This window comes from Nicotiana tabacum, chromosome 16 (assembly GCF_000715075.1).
Source record: "Nicotiana tabacum cultivar K326 chromosome 16, ASM71507v2, whole genome shotgun sequence".
NCBI classification, from domain to species: Eukaryota; Viridiplantae; Streptophyta; class Magnoliopsida; order Solanales; family Solanaceae; genus Nicotiana; species Nicotiana tabacum.
The window spans coordinates 119,203,182-119,227,008 of NC_134095.1; the positions used below are offsets into that span (position 1 = coordinate 119,203,182).

The 23,827-nt window shown below is 36.6% G+C and overlaps 2 protein-coding genes across 3 annotated transcripts; both read left to right on the forward strand.

The window, feature by feature from the left end:
* Nucleotides 1-3,156: 3,156 nt before the first annotated feature.
* On the forward strand, nt 3,157-5,331 carry LOC107828896 (PLASMODESMATA CALLOSE-BINDING PROTEIN 2-like). Its single transcript, XM_016656284.2, has 4 exons — nt 3,157-3,353; nt 3,510-3,752; nt 3,869-3,905; nt 4,696-5,331. Exons 1-4 carry the CDS (start codon nt 3,299-3,301, stop codon nt 5,018-5,020), a joined length of 660 nt encoding a protein of 219 aa, XP_016511770.1. The 5' UTR covers nt 3,157-3,298; the 3' UTR covers nt 5,021-5,331.
* An 8,852-nt stretch (nt 5,332-14,183) lies between these two features.
* On the forward strand, nt 14,184-23,555 carry LOC107828897 (ureide permease 1-like). 2 transcript variants are annotated; one of them, XM_016656285.2, is made up of 9 exons: nt 14,184-14,440; nt 14,536-14,668; nt 14,756-15,049; nt 16,040-16,178; nt 16,296-16,470; nt 17,163-17,206; nt 17,311-17,411; nt 22,680-23,054; nt 23,176-23,555. In XM_016656285.2, the coding sequence occupies exons 2-9, from the start codon at nt 14,660-14,662 to the stop codon at nt 23,326-23,328; spliced, it is 1,290 nt and encodes a 429-aa protein (XP_016511771.1). In that variant the 5' UTR covers nt 14,184-14,440; nt 14,536-14,659; the 3' UTR covers nt 23,329-23,555. The 2 variants fall into 2 exon arrangements, with proteins under 2 accessions (XP_016511771.1, XP_075089399.1); XM_075233298.1 differs by having other exon boundaries at nt 14,184-14,668.
* Nucleotides 23,556-23,827: the final 272 nt, after the last annotated feature.

Sequence of the window (23,827 nt, forward strand, 5' to 3'; positions counted from 1 at the left end):
AAAAAAAATATCACACAAATTGAAGCTGAATAAGTAATAACACACCTTTTTTCTTCTAGAAAACAAACCCTAGTTGGAACTTTGGAGTAGGTTTAACCAAATGTGTGTTTAAATTGTAACCATGGTACTGTGTGAAGGGAAAGCCACACATGAATATTGTACGAGTTCAGTCAAATAAATGACAAAAGTTTCGGCTTTGCTGCTCACTTTCCTACATCACAGTCTCCTATTCTTAACTCACATATTATTATACTTTACCAATACACATTCGTATTATATACTCCATCATTAAGGGAAAAAATGAAGAAGAGAGAATTGTACAAACTAAAATTTTAGTAACATGTTAAAAGGGTATTAATGTATAAAAAAATCTCTCTTCAAACATTTCATGTTAATTTAGAAACTAAAGATAGATGAGGAGTTTAGATTACATAATTTAGAATATAACAATTATCAATTTAGAATATAACAATTATCAATTATGGTATCGCATTAAATGAAATGAAGAAACATATATTTATAGGCTTTTCAATGTATTTTAATTTTTTCCCAAGTTAGTAAAGATATTCGTTTGTATACAAATTTTAAAAAAAAAATTGATATGCAAATTAAATATATGTAAAATGTCAATTTCTTTTTTTTTTGAATGGGGGAATATAGTGATTTCACATGTCTTTTTATCTTTATCTTTTCTTATAAAATAATAAACTCTTATATGAGTCTGAATAAAAACAATTCAGTAAAAATATAATGAGAATAAAAGATTCTCAAAAAGATATCATTCTTTTGAAGTAAATTAAAAAACAAAGCGTGTATATTTTTTCCAGTGTGACTGTTATTTTTTTCTTTTTACACATAAATAATCATATACACTATTAGAGGTCGTTTGGTAGAATGCATTAGAGAAAATAATACTTGCATTAATTTTGTGTATTAGTAATATCTTGTTTGGTACACTTTTTCAACCTATGTATAATTAATACAAGCATTAGTTATACATCCTATTTGGTACTATCCTATGTATAGCTAATGCATAGCAAATCATGGTATTAGTAATACCAAGGTATTAATACATGCATTAACATGATTAAAGATAAAATTGTCCTTAAAGTCCCTTAAAGTTAAAAAATATAAAGGTCATTTTTGTAAATAACTAATTTTTAAAAAAATTATGCAATGCATTTTAGTTTTTAATATACCACACTAAACATTGTATAAAAAATAATCTCTGCATAACTAATAATTCTGGAACAAGTACTCACAGGACTATGCTTTCCTAAGCAATTTGTGGAGTGGATGATGGAGTGCATAAAGACAGTATCTTATTCAATAACTATCAATGGGAGTCCCACTGCTCCATTTGCAGCTAAGAAAGGAGTGAGACAAGGAGAACCAATATCCCCACTACTCTTTGTGTTAGCCATGGAATATCTAACAAGGATACTGAAAAACTTGAGGGAGCAGCCAAATTTTAATTTTCATCCTAGGTGTGAAAAGTTACAGATTATCCAACTCAATTTTGCAGATGATTTGCTTTTGTTTTGTAGAGGAGAAGTGGTTTCTGTGCAGATGCTATATGAATGCTTTCAAAGCTTTTCCAAAGCATCAGGTTTAATTGCAAACCAAAGTAAAAGTTGTGTATAGTTTGGGGGAGTAACAGAAGTTGGAAACAGGAGATACTGTAGAAAATTGGATTCACAGTAGTAGAACTCCCGTTTAGATATCTGGGAGTGCCATTGAGCTCCAAGAGACAATCAATAAACCCATGTCAACCTCTTTTGGATAAAATGTTGGGAAGAGTAAAGCAATGGACTGTGAAATTCTTAAGTTATGCAGGAAGATTGCAGTTGGTTAGAAGTGTGTTGATTGCCATACAATCCTTTTGGTCTCAGATCTTTCCTTTGCCAAAGAAGATCATTCGAGAAGTGGAGACTATATGCAGAAAGTTTCCGTAGACAGGTGATGCAAATGCAAGTAAAAAACCTTTGGTGGCATGGAACAAGCTGTGCAAACCAAAATCAAAAAGGGGTCTAAATATCATTGACATGACTACATGGAACAAGGCTGCTTTGCTGAAGCATTTATGGAATATATGCAAGAAGAAGGACAAATTGTGGGTTAAATGGGTTCATGTGTACTATACCAAAGGGAGAGAGTCTTGGACAGTGGAAGCAAAACAAGCATCATGGATAATGAAGAAGATTTTACATGCAGCAAAGTATATAACTGAAGCAGGATTAGAGATAGAGAAGATTTTGATGGCTGAAACATATTCTATTAGCAGCATGTATAATCAACTACGAGGAGACTTTACAAATGAACGCCGGAAAAGATTGATTTGTAACAATAAAGGGTGCCCAAAATGGATCTTCATTATGTATACAAGTGGAGCAAAGTCACTACAGGAGGGACTATCTACCAAAAGATAGAATGAGCAAATGGGGGATACAAGTGGAGCAAACCTGTCCATTGTGTGAGCAAGAGATGGAGAGTCATCAACATCTCTTCTTCTCCTGCAAGTACTCGACAGAGATATGGAGCAAGATACTGACATGGCTGGGAATAACAAGACAAGTGTATAGCTAGGAAGATGAAGTTGAATGGGCTACAAGAAATGTAACTGGGAAGGAAGCTAAAGCAGAACTATATAGGTGGAGCATGACTGGTACAATATATCATGTATGGATTGAAAGGAACTGCAGAATTTTTCAACGAGTAAAGAGAGGCAGTGGGGATATCACAAGGCAGATTATACGTGAAGTCCATTGTGGAGGAAGTATACATAGCAGATTGAAGAACGAGCTACAACAAAGAAATTTTTATCCATAGCTTAGTTGAAGATAGATGTTTAGAAATAATGTACTAAGTTTGGGGCCATATGTCCAAACTTGGAGTTTTGCTTCTGATTATACATGTAACTATTGCAAGTAGTAATAAAAAGTTTTTTAATTATAAAATAAAAATAATTATATTACTAACTCATACTTTACTAATCCTTACATTACTAATATATCATATTCATCATTATTCTTGTATACCCTGCTAAACCAACCCTTAGTACAAGAATTGGTGATATAAAATGGCATGGCACCAAAATAACATCTAGCCCCCCCACCTCACACCGTCATCTAATCTCCACCGTCATTCTTGTTGTGTTGTCTACACAACTCCATTCCCCCACACCCCCTTTTCCACCTTTTCACTTCTCTCTTGCTCTTTTGCTCTCTACCTCTTTCTTCTTCTTCAAAAAGTTTTGGGACGTAACATAATTCTTTTCCACGATCTTGCCACCACTATCATGGCCACTTTTGTACTGTTTTCAGTACTTTTCTTGGCCATCACTGGTCATTCAAGTAAGCTTTTCTTTGTAATCCTATTGAATTTGAGCTTCAAATGCTGATCATATAATATTATTCAGTAAAGGGTTCTTTTTTCTTGATCAATACTTCAAGAATTTTGCTTTTTGAGTTGATTCTTTAATTATTCGTGGCTATCTTGTGCAACTGCAGGTGCTATGTTCTGTATTTGTAAAGATGGGGTAAGTGATCAACAACTTCAAAAAAACATAGATTATGCTTGTGGAGCTGGAGCTGATTGTACTCCTATACTTCAAAATGGTGCTTGCTTTAATCCTAATACTATTAAAGATCACTGTAATTATGCTGTAAATAGCTATTATCAAAGAAAGGGCGCAGCTGGTGCTAGTTGTGACTTTAGTGGAACTGCAACTACGAGCCCAAATCCACCAACTAGTAAGTTATTGTCTTTTTTCACTCACAATTTTTTTTGACTCACCACATAGTATTTTTAAAATTTTAGGCAATTTATTTGATTTACTGATTTTATTATTCTTTTTTATAATCAACAGCCACAGGTTCTGGGTGTGTTTATCAGTCCACTCCTGGGTATGTTCTCTGTTCTCTATACTTGTCGTATGGGGACTTAGATCTTGCATTTTTGTTGCCAATTTTAAATGAAGCATCTCTTTAAAAAATATTAAAATATTGCTAGCACCTTCCCAAAAAAGGGGTCTTTTGGATTATCTTGAACAACAAAGTTGTTCTGAAGGAAGCTTATTCTGTAACATTTTTTGTTTCTCCTGGTGTCGGTAGACTTTAGAAGGTAAAGAGTTTGTGATATATGAAAGTTAAATTTCTACTAAAAATAGTTGCAATTATTGGTATCTTGATTAAGATCCGAATCCGAACTTGATGTATGACTTAATTGGTTGCCATCCAAATTGGTGCACATCTTTTCTAAGTGGTTGCCAGTCAAATTGGTTTCTTTTTTCGAAATAAGATTATTGGTGCCAATTTTTCTTTCCCTTACCACAATAGGCACTCCTGTCCTGGCTATGTTACAGTAATTTTCCTTGAAATGATGGTGAATGGTTTTGTGATTCATCATTATATATGCACATTCTAGCAGTCTTGATAATGATATGATGTTCCGTATGTCAATATGGTATTTTGTACATTTCTTCTTTGCCATGATGGAAAAGTAGGTTCCTTGAATTGGTAATCAAGTTAGTTCCTACTTTCTTTGCAGCCACAGACAGATCTTACTACTGATTTTGTTGCCTCTACACATTATATTATTTAGAAATAATTTAAATTTAAATTTTCAAACTATGCCTCGTTATATTGTGTGGCTAGTTTCCTGTTTCTTGATGTTATTTTATCCACTTTGTACCAGCAACACTGGTGGAGGTACCACAACTCCAACAATTGCACCACCAGGAAGCACAACTCCACCAATCGCGCCACCAGGAACCACAACTCCTACTCTCGCGCCACCGGGAACCACAATTCCAACAACTGCACCACCAGGCACCACAACTCCAGGAATTGGCACGGGCATAGCGACCACGCCAGGGACAAACAATCCAGTATTTGGGCTTGGACCAAGTGGAAGTGGCATTAGCAACACAGACGGTAATGCAGCTGGACATTTTAAAAACAGTGTCATTTTAACAATAGCACTTTTGGCTATAAGCTTAATAATATGCTTAAGGGCCTAAAGTGAAAGAAGATGAAAGGTTGATATTCTGCCACGAGAGTTTGGTTGTTAGGCCAAGTTTGATTGCTGAAACAGTGAATTTAGCCTTGTGGGAATCTATCCTTCCTTTTTGTTTTTTTTTCTTCTTTCTTTTTCTGGTCTTTCTATCTTATTAGTATTATGGTTGCGTGGAAAAATTGGAATTGGATTCCCTTTTAAGTGGAGGCCTAGTTGCTGCTTATATAGGATAGTAGCTTTAGCAATAGGATCCCTGTCCCCTTTGTTGTATATCTACTATTATATAGAGTAAAGGATTAAGATTTTCAAGTCGAATTTAAGTTGCAGGGGTCGTTGGGATAAGAGATAATTCTAGGCGACATTATTTTATCATTATCATTCGTTTGGTTATGGGTATTAATTAGTTTTGGGAATCATTTTGTACTTTAATTATCCGTGGAATAGCTAATCTCATGGGATATCCAAATTTTTATGAGATATCCTTGCCTATCTTGTCCTGGTAAACAAACGACCCTTTAGATTAAGTTCAAGCTTGCACAAATAGCCGCTTGAAGGACCGTTATTTATGACAGTTGTAATTAACAAAAGATTTAAATTTTAGTCACTTGGGAATTAAAGCTTCGGCCTTTAGATCTTAACTTTCAACTCTTATCCTTTGGGTCTGAAGTTGAGAATAAAGTCCGACACCTAAATGTTGTGTATTTTGACTCAAAATACATTTTTAATGCTAAAAAAAAAAGAAATTACATTTTTATATATAACGTGGTTTAACACCGCGCTATACTTTAACGGTGTTTTGGCCGTTAAAGTATAGCGCGGTGTAAAACTGCGCTATATATGTATAGCGCATGAATAAATAACGCTATGCTGACATGATGTGACGGATATGTATAGCGCATTATATAACTGCACTATACTGAGTTTAGCGCATTTATATACTGCGCTATACATAGATAAATACGGCCCCTTCTCCTTCCCCACCCGCAATCCACAGACCCTTCTTCCCCCATTTTTAAAAAAACAAACTGCGGTCCCCCCACCCCATTTTTATCCAAAAACAATTCCAGTGGACCCCACCCGTCACACAAAAAGATAAGATTGTAGGTCCCATATCCTACCCAAGCCTTCTATTGTTATGGTTTCCTCGTTTCGGGCTCAAAATTTTAATTTATCGACTTTTCGAAAAACATAAATCGAGGTATTCCGATTTAGTTTATGTTGAAACTCATATAATAATGCATATTAGTTGTCTTGAAGGTGTTTTCATGTTGTTTTGTATTTTGTTTGCGATTAAATTAGTATGTTTTTTTTATCCGGATTAAGATATTAGTGTTTTAAAAATATATTTAAAAATTGAGAAATCATTTTTTTGTTAATAAAATGTTCATAAATTTCTTTTACTATTTTATATGTAATTTCGTGAATGTTATGTTATTAAAATATATTTTTTGTTTTTATCTAGTTTAGATTACTTATTTGCTTAAAGACTAGTGCCCTTTTAGCGTAGTAAAATATAGAGCCTTTTAGCGTAGTAAATTGTAGAGCCTTTTAATGTAGAATCCTTGTAGTTTAAGTATCTATTATATTGATAAATCAAACACAAACTCTATCCAATTATAATTTATAAAAATTAGTTATTTAATTTATAAAACAAAAAACACAAAATTATGAAAATATTAAAATTGACTCACATAAGATTTTAGGATAGCTTGGTGCTACTGGACCTCAAATATTGAGCCTGGAATCCATCGGTATATACTCTATCCAATTACAATTTACAAAAATTAATTATTTAATTTATAAAATTAAAACACAAAATTATGAAAATATTAAAATTGACACACATAAGAATTCAGGATAGCTTGGTACTACTGGGCCTCAAATATTGGGCCTGGAATCCATCGGTATATACTCTGTCCAATTACAATTTACAAAAATTAATTATTTAATTTATAAAATTAAAACACAAAATTATCAAAATATTAAAACTGACACACATAAGAATTCAAGATAGCTTGGTGCTGCTGGGCCTCAAATATTGAGCCTGGAACCCATCGGTATATACTCTGTCCAATTACAATTTACAAAAATTAATTATTTAATTTATAAACAAAACACAAAATTATGAAAATATTAAAATTGACACACATAAGAATTCAGGATAGCTTGGTGCTACTGGGCCTCAAATATCGAGCTTGGAACCCATCGGTATATACTCTGTCCAATTACAATTTACAAAAAATAATTATTTAATTTATAAAACAAAAATACAAAATTATGAAAATATTGAAATTGACACACATTAGAATTCAGGATAGCTTGGTGCTACTGGGCCTCAAATATCGAGCCTAGAACCCATCAGTATATACTCTATCCAGTTACAATTTATAAAAATTAATTATTTAATTTATAAAACAAACACACAAAATTATGAAAAGTATTGAAATTGACACACATAAGAATGCAGGATAGCTTGGTGCTACTAGACCTCAAATATCGAGCTTGGAACCCATAAGTATATATTCTGTCCATTTACAATTTACAAAAATTATTTAATTTATAAAACAAACACACAAAATTATGAAAAGTATTGAAATTGACACACATAAGAATTCAGGATAGCTTGGTGCTACTGGGCCTCAAATATCGAGCCTGGAATCCATAGATATATACTCTGTCTAATTACAATTCACAAAAATTAATTATTTAATTTATAAAACAGACACACAATTAATATTGTTTTATTTACAGTAGACGATATGGACGTGCCGCCTGTGCATTTTGGACCTTTCTCCGATGAGTTATTAGTGTTACGGGGCGATTATAGGTCTGCCTACATATGGGAGGGAGAGCTACTGGTACAGCCTCTCTGCGCCAGGAGAGTGGACAACTCGTGGGACTTTATGAGGGGCAGAGATTTCCATCCTCGTGTAGTCCAGCGCCTGCGGGATACGGGCTTCTACAGGATTTTTGAGATTGGGCGGCTGCAGCTCGACTGGTCTCTAATCACGGCCTTGATAGAGCGGTGGCGACCAGAGACGCATACTTTCCACCTGCCCCATTGGCGAGGCCACCATCATGCTGCAGGACATGGAGGTTTTGTATGGGATGCCTGTTGGTGGACTGCTCGTTGCACTGCCTCAGGGTATGAGATATATGGAGCGTGTGCCGTATTTGGACTTGCTGCAACAACTCACTGGTTTCAGGCCACATGATGAGACTGTATATTCAGGGGCCAGTCACACAAGTTTGACAGCTATTAGACAGCATTCGGAGATATTGCACCCCGACATCACCGCGAGATAGATAATCTACATATTCACCGGTATACGAGGTTCGTGCTGCTCCTTCGTTTTGGGGGGGTCTTGTTCCCGAACACTTCGAAAAATCTAGTGAGTTTGTGATTTCTACATCATCTTCAGCAGCTAGATGCTTTACCCCAGTACAGCTGGGGTGCTGTTGTTCTCGCTTACATGTACATGCATCTGTGCCGAGCGAGCATGGGCACCCAGAGTGACGTATGTGGTTTTCTACCGCTTCTACAGGTGACAACATATTCGAATACTCTGTTCATTACTTCTAATTCTATCTAGTCAAAATTTATCTTAAACTTTACGTCAACTTTGTATATTAGGTTTGGGCCTGGGAGCGATTTCTGCCGTTGCAGCCACCTCTGCCACCATTACCTCCGGATGTACCACCTCCGTTTCTCCCTCTAGCTAGGAGGTGGGTTCTTCGACGTGGATATGTACGAGATTATGTTGCTCATCATAATCTCCCCCTTTGCAGGGATATGTTGGATATGTTGGAGGGCGCACAGGTAAATGTGAACCTAAACTTACTTGGTATAAATTCACTTGTGTTGCGCTTTTATGTACTTATTTGATAGTTCATTTGGACGCCATACATCGGCGACTTGATAGGTGGCCTGCCCGATTATTGCTCGGCCGACCGACTGATTTGGAGCACTTCCGTCCCGCTGATGTGCCTCGATATTATGGAGAATCATGCCATAGAGCGGGTACTTCGCCAGTTTGGCCGTCCGCAGTATATACCGAGGAGGCCTACATGGGAGGCTACACATTATCAGCGGGATGATCGTTCCAGGGCGGACGACGCATTTGTAGCATGGCTAGAGGCGTAGGTCTATACTTGGGACCAACGAGAAGACCTGATTCCGCCCCTACTTTCACAGATCCAGACGACGACTATTCAGCTCTATACGTCCTAGTACCGCCACGTTACCCGACTTTTTGTCAGGAATCCCAATCATCAAGCTGGCGATCAGTACAAACCATATGCCGAGAGGCATGAGGCACTGGTATGTTATTTGGTATTCTTACTTATAACTGTGATATAGCACTCTGTAATTAATATTTTACATGTTGTGCAGGCTATTGATCTACATTTATTCCACCAGTTGGGACTGTAGAGCATTATATTTGTGATTTGAATGTTGCCTGCCCTAATATAGGGCGGGACTATGACACTTGCATACCCTTCCTTCGGCAACACCCGGTATGGAGCCGTTCTTGGTGGAGGTGGGGGTGGAAGTGGGACGTTTTCTTGAGGCGTCCGACCTCTTCTATTTGCTTGAGGTTCAAGAGGAACCTCTTCAACTTGGTCATTCTCAACATCCACATCCCCTAGAGGCATATTTCCGAGTTGATCATTGTTGTTTGCCATTATCATACCTACAATTGATTCACACAAATTAGTTACACAGAAGGAAAAGAAGATATTCTACACACAAACCCAAATATATAGTTAACACCTTTTTTAGCTTCCCGGCAACGACGCCAAAAATTGATCTCGTCCATTCACACCTCAAATCAAGAATATAAAACGGTCGATTGCAATAGTAGTACGCAAAAAAAAGTCGGGGTCGATTTCTATAGTGAGCTATATATGAGAGTTATGAGTATATATTGTAGTACGTGACTTTGAACTACCTCAATCTACACTTCCACAAATTGGGGTTGTTTCTATGTCTATTTTAAACTACGATTGTAAAGTTAAGAAATGAAACTAAGAAATTGTTTTTGTTGCTTTTCAAGTTTTACAAAAAGCCTAGGGCTATGACCATCACCTAGGTGTTTGCCTAATGTGATATAAACCTTAATTCTTGTTTTATTGATGGGGGTGTATTATAGCTATCAACCTTCAATTACTCACTCAATACCTCTAGGTCCAAAAGGGTATTGCACAAAATGTTTGATAAAAGCTCAAGTCGGATTATTACTATCTTTAGGTTGACCCCTTTAAATGGGATTATCAATCTCTCGATTGACCCAATTTCTTGTTAACCAAGTTTTTCTAAACTATCTCTTTGTCAAGTAAAGACTAAGTCAAATAGGCATGAACTAATGTTTGCAACCATTAATTCTACAAATTAAAGCATGAACAAGGCTAAATAATAAACATTCAACCATAAACAAACATTAAATTAAACACCCGTAAGGTTTACACATTAGGGTTAGGTCACAACCCTAGTAAAAATCTAGCTACTCATGCTTGAAATTGAAGACATAGAAGAAGAAATGCTAATTAAACTCATATTGTAAAATCAAAATGATAAAATCTATGTTAAAATATCCCAAAATATGAAAAACTACTAAAAGAAGCAAACAGAAACGACTACTGTAGTTGTTGATGTCAAAAGTTGACCTAATTTTGTGAAACTCGTCTATTTATACAGCACTGGAAATTTCAGACAAAATCCCCTTCGAGAGGTTCTACGGCGGTATAATTCTATGTGTGGTCCGCATAAGTGTTCATCTTGCAGGAGCTGGGATTCTGCGGCCGCATAATTCTCCGCTGCGGCCACAAGGCAATGTTTCTGCGGTCCGCAAATTTATCACTGCGGCCACAATATATTTTTTCTGCGGCCACAAGGCACTTCTTCTGCGGCCGCACAATTCATGTGTGGTCCACAATCTTGAGGTACTTGGACTTTGAAAAATCGCACACCCTCTGAAGTTGATTTTCAATTCTTCAATTGCGTCCACACAATTCCTTTGCGAACCGCATTTTGCTAGGAAGCCTGTTGGGTTTTTCTTCATTGTTTGCGGTCACAAATGGAATTTTGTGGTTCGTACTTTGCAAGTTCGTGTGTCTTTTGTTGCCTTGTGTTTTGATTACTCATTTTTAGTCAGATTTCATCTCGGGAGTCCAACTTTCAACATTCCTGCAATTTTGCACATTTCATCAGTTTCGGAGACACAATTAAACGCCTTTAGACTAAAACAAAAGCTAAAAGGTGCTAATAAGTAGTCAAAATCTCCACTTATCACTTGACACCACATATATACACTACCCCTATACCTTAAATACATGGCAATAAAGTCAAATCCTAGGGATTTTCTTCTTAACAAGGTTAGCCAAGAGACTTACCTCCACCCGGTAGTCTTTAGTCTTCTAAATAGCCTTTCCTCTCAAATCAACCTCCGAACAAGGCAAATCTTGCCAAATACAATTCAATGACGTCAAACAAAGCCATAGAAATCGAATCCAAATGGTAAAGATCGAATATTTAATCGAATGTATAAAGTCAACCAAACAATTAACCCGGACTTGCCTCCCGGAATCCAATAAATCTCATAAATCCCAAATAATCATTCCATACGAGTCCAAATACACAAGCTTTATCCAAAACAGACTCCAAATTGGAGTTTAAATATCAATTATTCTCTTTACGAAAGTTTCTTATGAAAACCAATTTTCTTATTTAGATTTCATCAATCAAAAGCCAAAATTAAGGATAAAATCATGAATAACAAATAAATCTGAGATAAAAATACTTACCCAATCTAAGTGAGTAAAAACTGCCTCAAAAATCGCTTCAATCCGAGCTCCCAATCTCAAAATATGATAAAATAAGTCAAACCCTTGATTAATACAACACTGCCCAGCAGTTATCTCTTTTGCGGCTCAAAGGTCGCTTTTGCGATGCCATTTCTGCAGTCCAGACCTCGCTTCTGCGAGGTCACTTATGCCCTCGACTTCTCACACCTGCGGAGTCCCACTTCGCTTCTGTGGTCCCGCAAGTGCGACCAAAACCCCGCTTCTGCGAAGAATCCCCCAAGCCTAACTGCCAAACTTCACTTTTATGACCAAAGGCACTGTTCGCAGATGTGCACAAAAGCTCCGTACCTGCGCACCTTCCAAAAACTTGTGATTCTTTTTCTGCATCTGCAGGCTCGCACCTGTGGACCAAATCACGCAGGTGCAAAAACACCAAATCAGAAATGCCAATTCAACCTCAAATGGTCTGAAACCCATCCGAAACTCACATGCCCCCTCGTGAAGCTGTCCAATCATATCAACATATCCCAAAGCATAATACGTACCTACTTGAGGTTTCAAATCATCCAAAATAACATCAAAACTATAAATTACACTTTAATTCAAGCTTAATGAACTAATCCACTTTCAAACTTTCAAAACTCATGTTGAACCACATCTGACCAATTTAAAATAACCTCAAATTTTGCACACAAACCCCAAATTCAATATCGTTAAAGTCAACTTCCGATTAACCCTATGAACCTTCCAAACTTTTAAGTTTTCAGCTTTCATCAAATAGAGCCAAATCAGCCTATGAACCTCCAAATTCAAATCCTATGCGTAAGTCAAAAATTACCATACGAACCTATTGGAACTATCAAAAAACTAGTTTGAGGTCGCTTTCATAAAAGTCAAACCCTGATCAACTCTTATAACTTAAGCACCAACCTTGAAATTCATTGTTACAATTCACTCTAAAACTTTTCCAAAATCAAACTAATTAATCCCGCAAGTTACGAAACAATAAAGAAGTATACTGTAAGCATCAAATAGGGGAAATGAGGCTCAAATATACAAAACAACTGGTCAGATCGTTACATTCGGCCAACAACATCAACTACATAGGAACTCTAGAATATTAGCACAAAAACTACACAAGGACAAAAAGATACAGAAACACCAAGTTAATTTTTTAGTTTTTAAAATTTTACCCCCAAGTTTTAAGTTGCACAATGGACCTCGACCACCCTTAATCACCCCCTAGTAACATGTCTTTTGTTAACCAAAAAATGTGTCCCAAATCCTTACACAAACTTGAAAAGTCATTTTAAACTCAATTTCCCCAACTCTTATTCTAAAGTAACTCTAGAGAATTACTTTATACTAGTGTTAATTCAAAGGAGTAGAGAGTTTAAATAGAGCTGCATGGTATGTGAGGATTTATGTAGTTGTCTTCTAACCCGTTTGGGATATAATTGTTGTATTTTGAAGAGTAATTAACTAAATGAGCCTTATCTTTTTCCTTAAACGGGTAATTAATTACTATATACTTTCTTGGAATAATAAATATACAATTGAAAAGAAAAACTACTACTTTTTAAATTTATTAAAATGACAAATAGTTTATATTAATTTTTTTCCCGTTAGCGTAACATATAAAAAGAATCGAAGAGAGTACTGTAGTACTCTTTTCTAGAGGCTCTTGTGCCATTGAACCATAGTACATAGTTGTGATTGGAGAATCCTATGTTATTTGAATCTATGCTCCTTTAGCTCTAAATTGTACTAATTATATGGCTAAATGTAAACTCTGTGCTACTTATAACTATATGTTACTTGTACGATTAAAAATGTAGTGGAATGTCCATAATTCTTTCACCTTTAATAAAAATTCAACATTTAAATTTGGAAATTAAGAAACTCTTAATTACACCTACTCGTGCAAATTAAAATTAGTCGAATTAATGAATCTCGAAGACCTTTACAAAAATATCTTCTTAAATGACGTCCAAGTGTGGTCATAACTCTCCACGTGGATAGAGAACGAAGAAGACTCACAAAAAATGGCACGAGACTATATGATTCAGGTATTTCATTCATTCACGTATCTTGAAGTAATACCTAATTAACAAGTCATACAAAAATATTTAAGTTACAAAGAAAACTAATATTTACCTTTTAGAATTCATACTTAAATCACTTCATCTTGTTAATATGTTAGTGATTATTTTATTCTAAATTTTTAAAAGTCCTTCCTATATAATTACAAGTGTGTTCTGCATCGGCCAATATAATTACAAGTGTTCCACATAGGCCTTACACGTGATAAACTATCTTATATGAAACTGAAGGGACATAAAAATTAATGCTATTTTTAGTCAATTTTGTCGCTTGCCTTTTGCTGACACTGTGTGATGGTTTTCGTGGTGTCTCAGAATATCTTTGTCGAAAGTCATTCGTGGAGTCTCAGATTAAAGAAAACGTAGATACTATATTTTAAATCTATGTTTCAAGTAATCAAATTTTGTCGATCGCCACCTATCCATTACTGAATTTTCATACCCTTTTTGTCTTTCGACTGACTGGTTCATTTCATATTGAAATACCAAACATCTAGTAATTTTTTGCATAAAAACTGGTTAGTAAAGTCCATGTTCATATAGTTTAATTTGATCCTTTCTGAACTTTATTGGTATATATATTACTCCTATCATGTTTTCTGTTTGTAAACAGCGCCTTGCAGATTTTCCTTTGTCTCTTTTAGCTTTTCATCAGAGGCAAAGCTGATATCTTATTCATGAACTCGTCACATTTACGGGATTGGAAATCTTGGAGGTGACGCAGACACAAAAAAGATATGGACCAGGTAACATTAATATAGTGTCATATACCAAATTATATAATCTTTTTCAATAACCAAAGCTGAATCTTGAATATTGTTTACTTTGGTTAGGATTTTTGGAGCATTATTAAGTTGAATGAATTTTCACCTGAAAGGGTATTTTTGAAGATGTATTTGGTGGAGAGCAAAGCAGGGGCAATAGCTTGTATGCTATTTTCTCTGTTATTCTTGGGAACATGGCCTGCTCTGCTTACTTTGCTTGAACGACGAGGTCGTCTTCCTCAACATACTTATCTTGATTATACTATCACAAATCTTTTGGCTGCTACTTTCATTGCTTTTACTGTTGGTGAGATTGGAAGGAGCACAATGGACAAGCCAAATTTTTTCACTCAGCTTTCTCAGGTTTGTGGCTTACACAACAACTTTATGGGAAGTCGTGGAGGAATGTTGAAGTGTGTGATCACCTTATTTAAAAGCTTAAATTGTTAAAGAGCATAATTTAGTTACTTAATTATACTGTGTCTTTACTTGTTGGCCTGATTCTCTTTCACGGGCCAAACATTGAATTTTTCTTTTGTTTTTGGGGTGGTGGTAAGATGTGAACGAAGGACCTCTGGTTACTCTAATATCATATTGAAGTGTGTGATTATCTCATTTAAAAGTTTAAGATGTTAGATAGAGTAAACTTTTACTTAAATATATTATATCTCTACAGGACTAAGCTTATATGCAAGATATTAGGCCCCTTAGGGATGAGGAATAATCCACTATAAGCTTAGTCCACTAAGGGTCATATAAACATTTATAGTGGATTGTTCATCTCCCTTGTGGAGGTAGGTCAATTGACTGATTCACGTCAAATATTTATGTCTTATTTTGGTATGCTTCTCTTTTGTTGTCTGATTTGTCATCGTTTAAGGTGTGTCTTGTTAGCTTCCACATTACACTAGATTATTTTCGATCTTAACATAATGTTCTGTTGTACAACTCAGTAGCTTCATATGTTCATTTAAGACAGGGGAATGTGCCTCATATTCAAGAAGCAATGCATGAACTTTGACTAGAGCATTTTAGATTAGATTCTACATCAATATATTAATATGTTCTTTCATTGGTTTGTCTGATGAGTTGTTCTACTTAGCATGGTGTCTGATTAGTATTTGTATTGAAACAGTAAAGATCATGTGCTTGTGTTACCAAAGATGTGTTCTGATAGAGTAATTGGAGAGTTAGCAGTCATACTCACTAACATACCTTCTTTGTCCTTTTAATTTAATGAAGTCATGCTCACTAACATAGATTGCGCGTACTGTTTTTACCTGTTGAATTTGCACGATTGCAAATATTTTGGAACTGGTAATTTCTTTTGGGTTTTGAACGCGTTTATTGCAGGAGAATTGGCCGAGTGTTCTGTTTGCAATTGCTGGGGGAGTGGTCCTCAGTCTAGGGAACCTTTCAACACAATATGCTTGGGCTTATGTTGGTTTGTCAGTCACTGAGGTTATCACTGCAAGCATTACGGTTGTTATAGGTATCATTTTAACTTTACATTTTACTGAAGCAACTCTGTCTACTGATAACCTATGGCAAGGAATTCCGATGATATTAGGTTGGAGTTTGACGTGCGTTCTTGCTTTGGTTATGGCAGGAACGACCTTGAATTACTACCTTGATGACAAAATTAACAAAGCTGAGATTCTTTTTCCTGGCGTTGGATGCTTCTTGATTGCTGTTTGTCTAGGCTCTGCTGTTCATGCATCCAATGCAGCTGATAACAAAGCAAAACTTGATTATTTTGAAAATGACTCTAAGAATGGGGTTGGGTATGCATCATCTCAACAACATATTGCACTTATGAACATTTCTTAGGGCATCATGATCATAGCTTCTCCATATGGGGAACAAATTATTAAGACATATTGCTTCATTTTTGTAAGTTGTAAAAAACGAAATTACAAACATATTCCGTAGGACTTTGTGTTGTTTCCTAGGTTCATGTTATGACAATGTTGATGTATACGTCTATCGTTATAGTTCTGGCATGTCATGAGCTAAACCAGCAATACTTTGGCAGCATTAGTCAACATCCACATGATAGCATCTCTTGTACTCCATCCGTTTCATATTATATGAGGTAGTTTGACTCGGCACAGAGTTTAAGAAAAAAAAAAACTTTTGAAATTTGTGGTCTTAAAAGCTTAAGGGGTAAAAAGTTTGTGGGGCCATGACATTTGTGTGACTATAAAAGCTTCTCATTAAGGGTAAATAGGTAAAATGAAAGAGTTTAAAGTTGAATTATTTCCAAATTTAAAAATGTGTCATTTGTTTTGGAACAGACTAAAAAGGAAAGTAGCTCATTTAATATGAAACGGAGGGATTACAATATTTCCCCTCTTAAGGTTTTCCCGACTCCCTTGTGGTCTCTCTTTGAGTGCAGGATATGCGGAACATATCTATGTAAGTCTCCACTATTGATTGCGGCAGCTTGATTTAAGTTTTGTTGAATCTTTGGCAGGATAAAAGCTGTTGCTGACGTTAAACAAACAAATACAAACACAGGTAATTTTTAGCAGGAGCATTTGAAGTTCATGTCTTCTCCATTTTTCTTATTAGATTGGTGGATTTCTTATTTACCTTTCTAGTTAATGTATAGACTTGTGCAGCTGATATGAATGACTTGGAGAATGGAGTTGCTTCTGAGGAGAAGGCAAAAGCTGGGACCGCGCTTTTCCTTATAGAAGTTGAGAACAAAAGGGCAATGAAGGTTAGAAATCCTTACTCGAATTACACCTCTAATTGCCTCTTCAAGATTAACTTAACGTGGCATGGAGAGAGTTTATAAAGATGGATTTTGTTGAAGTTTGGCAAAATGCCAAAGTCCCACATTGGTTGGGAGTTAAGTTTGGAGGGGATTTTTCCCCTATAAAAGAAGGCCTAATGTTTAGGATTGAGACACACCTCTCATTTGCCTTCTCATCTGTTTAAGGCATTTGTATCTTCTCTCTTTAGTATTATTTCACTTGTATTTTTGGAGTGAAATAAAATATTGGTTGTGTCCGAGGAGTAGGCAAAATTAGCTGAACCTCGTAAATTCTGGTGTTCCCTTTATTGTTGCTTTATTGTCTTATTTATTATTTGGTGGCTGTCATAATTTTTGGTATAGTAGTTGTGACTTATTCACACTATATACATTTGGCTTCCGCAACAATTGGTATCAGAGCCAAGGTACTGTCTTAGTATGCTCTATGGTTGCAGCATAGTCTGATCTTCCACATCAGAAAAGATTTATCTTGGTAACTGAGTCAAGGTTCTGTCTGAGTATGCTCTGTAGTTGCAGCTTAGTCTGATCTTCTACATCAGAAAGGAAATAATCTTGATTTGTGTCGTCAGCTATTAAATAATATTTGTGTCAAATATGGGGGACAATAAACAAGAAGAATCTACATCAAGTGTCAACAATACGCCATCATTGGCATCTTCGCTTATGACAAGAATTGTGTCAAATGCGAAATTTGCGGTCGAAATATTTGACGGGTCCGGACATTTTGGGATGTGGCAAGGCGAGGTTCTAGATGTCCTTTTTCAACAAGGGCTAGATCTGGCCATTGAAGAAAAGAAACCAGATGTTATTGGAGAAGAAGATTGGAGAATTATCAACCGTGTTGCTTGCGGTACCATTCGATCCTACCTTGCTAGAGAGCAGAAATATCCATACACAAAGGAAACTTCTGCAAGTAAATTATGGAAAGCACTGGAGGATAAATTTTTGAAGAAAAACAGTCAAAATAAATTGTACATGAAGAAGAGACTGTTTCACTTCACCTATGTTCCTGGTACCACGATGAATGAACATATCACCAGTTTCAATAAGTTGGTCACAGATTTGCAAAATATGGATACAACTTATGATGATGGTGACTTGGCCTTAATGTTGTTGGCGTCACTTCCTGATGAGTACGAGCACCTTGAAACTACTCTACTCCATGGAAATGACGAAATTTCTCTCAGAGAAGTTTGTTCAGCTTTGTACAGCTATGAACAAAGAAAGCGAGAAAAACAGAAGGGCGGAGAAGGAGAAGCACTGTTTGTGAGGGGTCCTCCTCAAAATCAAACGAGGACAAAGAAGGGAAGATCCAAGTCAAGATCCAGACCCAGCAAAGATGAATGTGCCTTTTGTCGAGAAAAAGGGCACTGGAAGAAAGACTGTCCGAAGTTGAAGAATAAGGCCAAACATAACAATGGAAAGGCTATTATGGATTCAAATGTAGCTGATTGTGATGATTCAGACTTCTCATTAGTTACAACAGAGTCATCAACATCATCAGACATATGGTTGATGGACTCGGCTTGTAGCTATCATATGTGTCCCAACAGGGACTGGTTCGTGGAATTTCAAGAAGGAGAATATGGAGTCATCCATACAGCGGATAACAGCCCTCTTACCTCATATGGCATTGGTTCAATACGATTAAGGAACCATGATGGAATGATCAGAACATTGATAGATGTTCGATATGTACCGGATTTGAAGAAGAATCTCATCTCTGTGGGAGCCCTAGAATCAAAAGGGTTCAAAATCATTGCAGAAAATGGAGTGATGAGAGTATGCTCCGGTGCACTAGTGGTAATGAAGGCTAATCGGAAGAATAATAATATGTACCGCTATCGTGGTAGTACAGTTATTGGGACAGCGACAGTAACATCCAGTGACGACAAAGAGGCAGAAGCAACCAAGCTATGGCACATGCGCTTGGGACATGCTGGAGGAAAATCCTTGAAAACTCTATCAGATCAAGGATTGTTAAAAGGAGTAAAGGCTTGCAACTTGGAGTTTTGTGAGCATTGTGTTAAAGGGAAACAGACAAGGGTTAAATTTGGTACAGCGATCCATAATACTAAAGGCATTTTGGATTATGTACACTCTGATGTTTGGGGTCCTTCCAAAACACCTTCATTGGGTGGGAAGCACTATTTTGTAACCTTTGTTGATGATTTTTCCCGAAGAGTATGGGTGTATACAATGAAGAGCAAAGATGAAGTGTTGGGAATTTTTCTCAAATGGAAGATGATGGTGGAGAATCAGACAGGCAGGAGAATCAAGTGTATTCGCACAGACAATGGAGGTGAATACAAAAATGATCATTTCAATAAGGTCTGTGAAAATGATGGCATCATCCGACACTTCACTGTTAGACATACACCACAACAGAATGGAGTGGCAGAACGTATGAACCGGACCTTGCTGGAGAAGGTACGGTGTATGTTGTCCAATGCTGGCTTGGGCAAAGAATTTTGGGCTGAGGCAATTACATATGCATGCCACCTCATTAATCGTCTACCATCTGCTGCTATTGATGGCAAAACACCATTTGAAAAATGGTACGGAAAACCTGCTGTAGATTATAACTCTTTGCACGTGTTTGGCTCAACTACATATTATCATGTGACGGAGTCAAAATTGGATCCAAGGGCAAAGAAGGCTATTTTTATGGGAATTACTTCTGGAGTCAAAGGATATCGCTTATGGTGTCCTATGACAAAGAAAGTAATGTTCAGCAGAGATGTTACCTTTGATGAATTTGCTATGGTAAATAAGGTAACAAAAGATACCAAACAAAATGAAGGTGCTTCTAAGCAGGTGGAGTTTGAGGGAAAATTTATTTTTCCTACACAAGAAGCAGAGGAGGAAACAAATGAAGATTACCCTCTGGAAGGAGAGCCAGTAGAGGAGATTCCAACTCAGGAATCTCAACAACAACTTGAATCAATAGCAACCAACAGGCCAAAAAGAACAATAACGAAACTTGTTCGTCTCATAGAGACGGTTGCTTGTGCAACCTCAATTGTAGCTGATGATGTTCCTACTACTTACAAAGACGATGTCCAAAGTTCAGAAGAAGATAAGTGGAGGATTGCCATGAATGATGAAATACAGTCCCTTCATCAGAATCATACATGGAGATTGGCCAATCTCCCGAAGGGAAAGAAAGCAATTGGGTGCAAATGGGTATTTGCAAAGAAAGAAGGATTTCCTAACCAATTAGATGTTCGCTACAAAGCAAGTTTGGTGGCCAAAGGATATGCTCAAAAGGAGGGAATTGATTACAATGAAGTGTTTTCTCCAGTTGTAAAACATTCCTCCATTAGAATTATGTTGGCTTTGGTAGCACAATTGGATTTGGAACTAGTTCAAATGGATGTAAAAACTGCGTTTTTACATGGAAACTTGGAGGAGGAAATCTACATGACTCAGCCAAAAGGATTCAAAGTTGCTGGAAAAGAAAATATGGTGTGCAAACTTGAAAAATCGTTGTACGGATTGAAACAATCTTCTAGACAATGGTACAAGCGATTTGACGAGTTTATGTTGCGGCAAGGGTACAAGAGAAGCAAATACGATCATTGTGTGTATTTGCACAAGCTTAAAGATGGTTCCTTTGTATATCTTCTCCTATATGTTGATGATATGTTGATAGCTTCCAAGAATTTGGAAGAAATTGATAAGTTGAAGATTCAACTGAAGAAGGAGTTCGAGATGAAGGATTTGGGTGAGGCAAAGAAAATTCTTGGCATGGAGATAATTAGAGATAGACGTTCAAAGAAACTCTGTTTATCTCAAAAGGAATATTTGAAGAGAGTACTTCAACGTTTTGGCATAGATGACAAGACTAAGCCAGTTAGTACTCCACTTGCTTCCCATTTTAAGCTAAGTACTACTATGTCGCCAATGGATGAAGCTGAACGAGAGTATATGTCAAAGGTACCATACACAAATGTTGTTGGTAGCTTGATGTATGCAATGGTTTGCACAAGGCCTGACATTTCACAAGCTGTTGGAGTTATTAGCAGATATATGCACAATCCAGGGAAGGAGCATTGGCAAGCTGTGAAGTGGATTCTACGGTATATTCATAATACTGTAGATGTCGGGTTAGTTTTTGAGCAGGAAGACAATCAGTCTGTAGTTGGATATTGTGACTCAGATTTTGCGGGTGATATGGACAAACGAAGATCAACTACTGGTTATGTGTTTACTTTTGCAAAGGCACCAGTTAGTTGGAAGTCTACTTTGCAGTCAACAGTTGCTTTGTCTACAACAGAGGCAGAGTACATGGCTATTACAGATGCTGTGAAAGAGGCAATTTGGCTTCAAGGATTGCTAAAGGAGCTTGGTGTTGAACAAAAAGGTATCACAATTTTTTGTGATAGTCAAAGTGCTATTCAATTAGCGAAGAACCAAGTTTATCATGCAAGGACGAAGCACATTGATGTTCGGTATCATTTCGTACGAGAAGTCATAGAAAAAGGTGGAGTCACGGTGAAGAAAATTCATACTACAGAGAATCCTGCTGATATGCTGACAAAGGTGGTGACTGCGGTCAAGTTTCAACATTGTTTGGATTTGATCAACATTGTTGAACACTGAAGATTGAAGATGAAGACACAACCAAAATTTGTTATTGAGAGAGAATTGAAAATGTGGAATTTTGCCAAGGTGGAGATTTGTTGAAGTTTGGCAAAATGCCAAAGTCCCACATTGGTTGGGAGTTAAGTTTGGAGGGGATTTTTCCCCTATAAAAGAAGGCCTAATGTTTAGGATTGAGACACACCTCTCATTTGCCTTCTCATCTGTTTAAGGCATTTGTATCTTCTCTCTTTAGTATTATTTCACTTGTATTTTTGGAGTGAAATAAAATATTGGTTGTGTCCGAGGAGTAGGCAAAATTAGCTGAACCTCGTAAATTCTGGTGTTCCCTTTATTGTTGCTTTATTGTCTTATTTATTATTTGGTGGCTGTCATAATTTTTGGTATAGTAGTTATGACTTATTCACATTATATACATTTGGCTTCCGCAACAGATTTCTTATAGGAATTAACTTGCTTTCTGGTATTAGGAGCCTCCAACTCGTCTTTTTATGGTAATCCAATGAAATGGACCTGAATAGAGCGGAATGAACGGAGAGAATGCATATAACTGATTGATCTGTAGGGACACACCTAATCTATTACAATATCATATTTGCTTTGCAGGTTTTTGGGAAGAGTACTTACATTGGTCTGGCCATTACCTTCTTTGCTGGAGCTTGTCTTTCTCTCTTTTCGCCAGCATTCAACCTAGCAACAAATGATCAGTGGCATGTTCTAAAACACGGGGTTCCACACTTGAGTGTCTATACAGCATTTTTCTACTTCTCGGTTTCTAGCTCTTTGATTGCCACGATTCTGAACTTCGTCTTCTTGTACCGCCCTGTACTAAATGCACCCAAATCGTCGCTGAAGTCTTATGTGAACGATTGGGATGGTAGAGGTTGGGCACTTTTGGCGGGACTTTTGAGTGGATTTGGAAATGGTCTCCAATTTATGGGAGGTCAAGCAGCTGGATATGCAGCTGCAGATGCTGTTCAGGTTAGTACATTTATCTGCACAATAAGTTCATTATAGCATTTCGTTACGAAAAGAATCATACACAGGCTTGCAGCCTACTATTTTATCAATTGTCAGATTGAAATGTGGTGTTTAATTTCAGGCACTGCCTCTTGTGAGCACATTTTGGGGAGTAATATTGTTTGGAGAGTACCGAAGATCATCAGGAAGAACGTATACACTTCTTGGGGGAATGTTGCTCATGTTTATAGCAGCAGTTGCAATCCTCATGGCATCAGCAGGACATCGCAAATAGAACGGGGGACAAATCGAATAGTTTAATGTTTCTGTACATATCACCTTACCGCTTCTTGTGAATAGAAGCAATTCCGGTCAAAGAACATTCGTTAGAGTCAGTTAGAATCTTCTTAGCTTATTTCAGTTTCTGTTTACTAAAGAAAGAAACTGAAGAAAACCATCCAAGTGAACTCTTGGAAGAAGGGAAAGGAAACCTTTTATATATATGTAATGTACCTGTTGAAAGCATTCAGCAATGGATAATAAGTCTGAAATTTTTAGTTGCTTGCATTTTGTATGATCATTTTTCTACGTACATTGCAATATTGATGGCTTTCTTAATTTGGAAATTAGTGGCGTTCTATTATCTCAACATCTACGGAGGAGCATAGCAGAAAGAAAACACACATTTGAGGTGAACTTCTGACTATTACATTGAAAATTGCATATATCAACGCCCATAGTTCCAACACAGCGCAATAGAGATGATTGACGTACTGCCCTCTTTTTTACACATC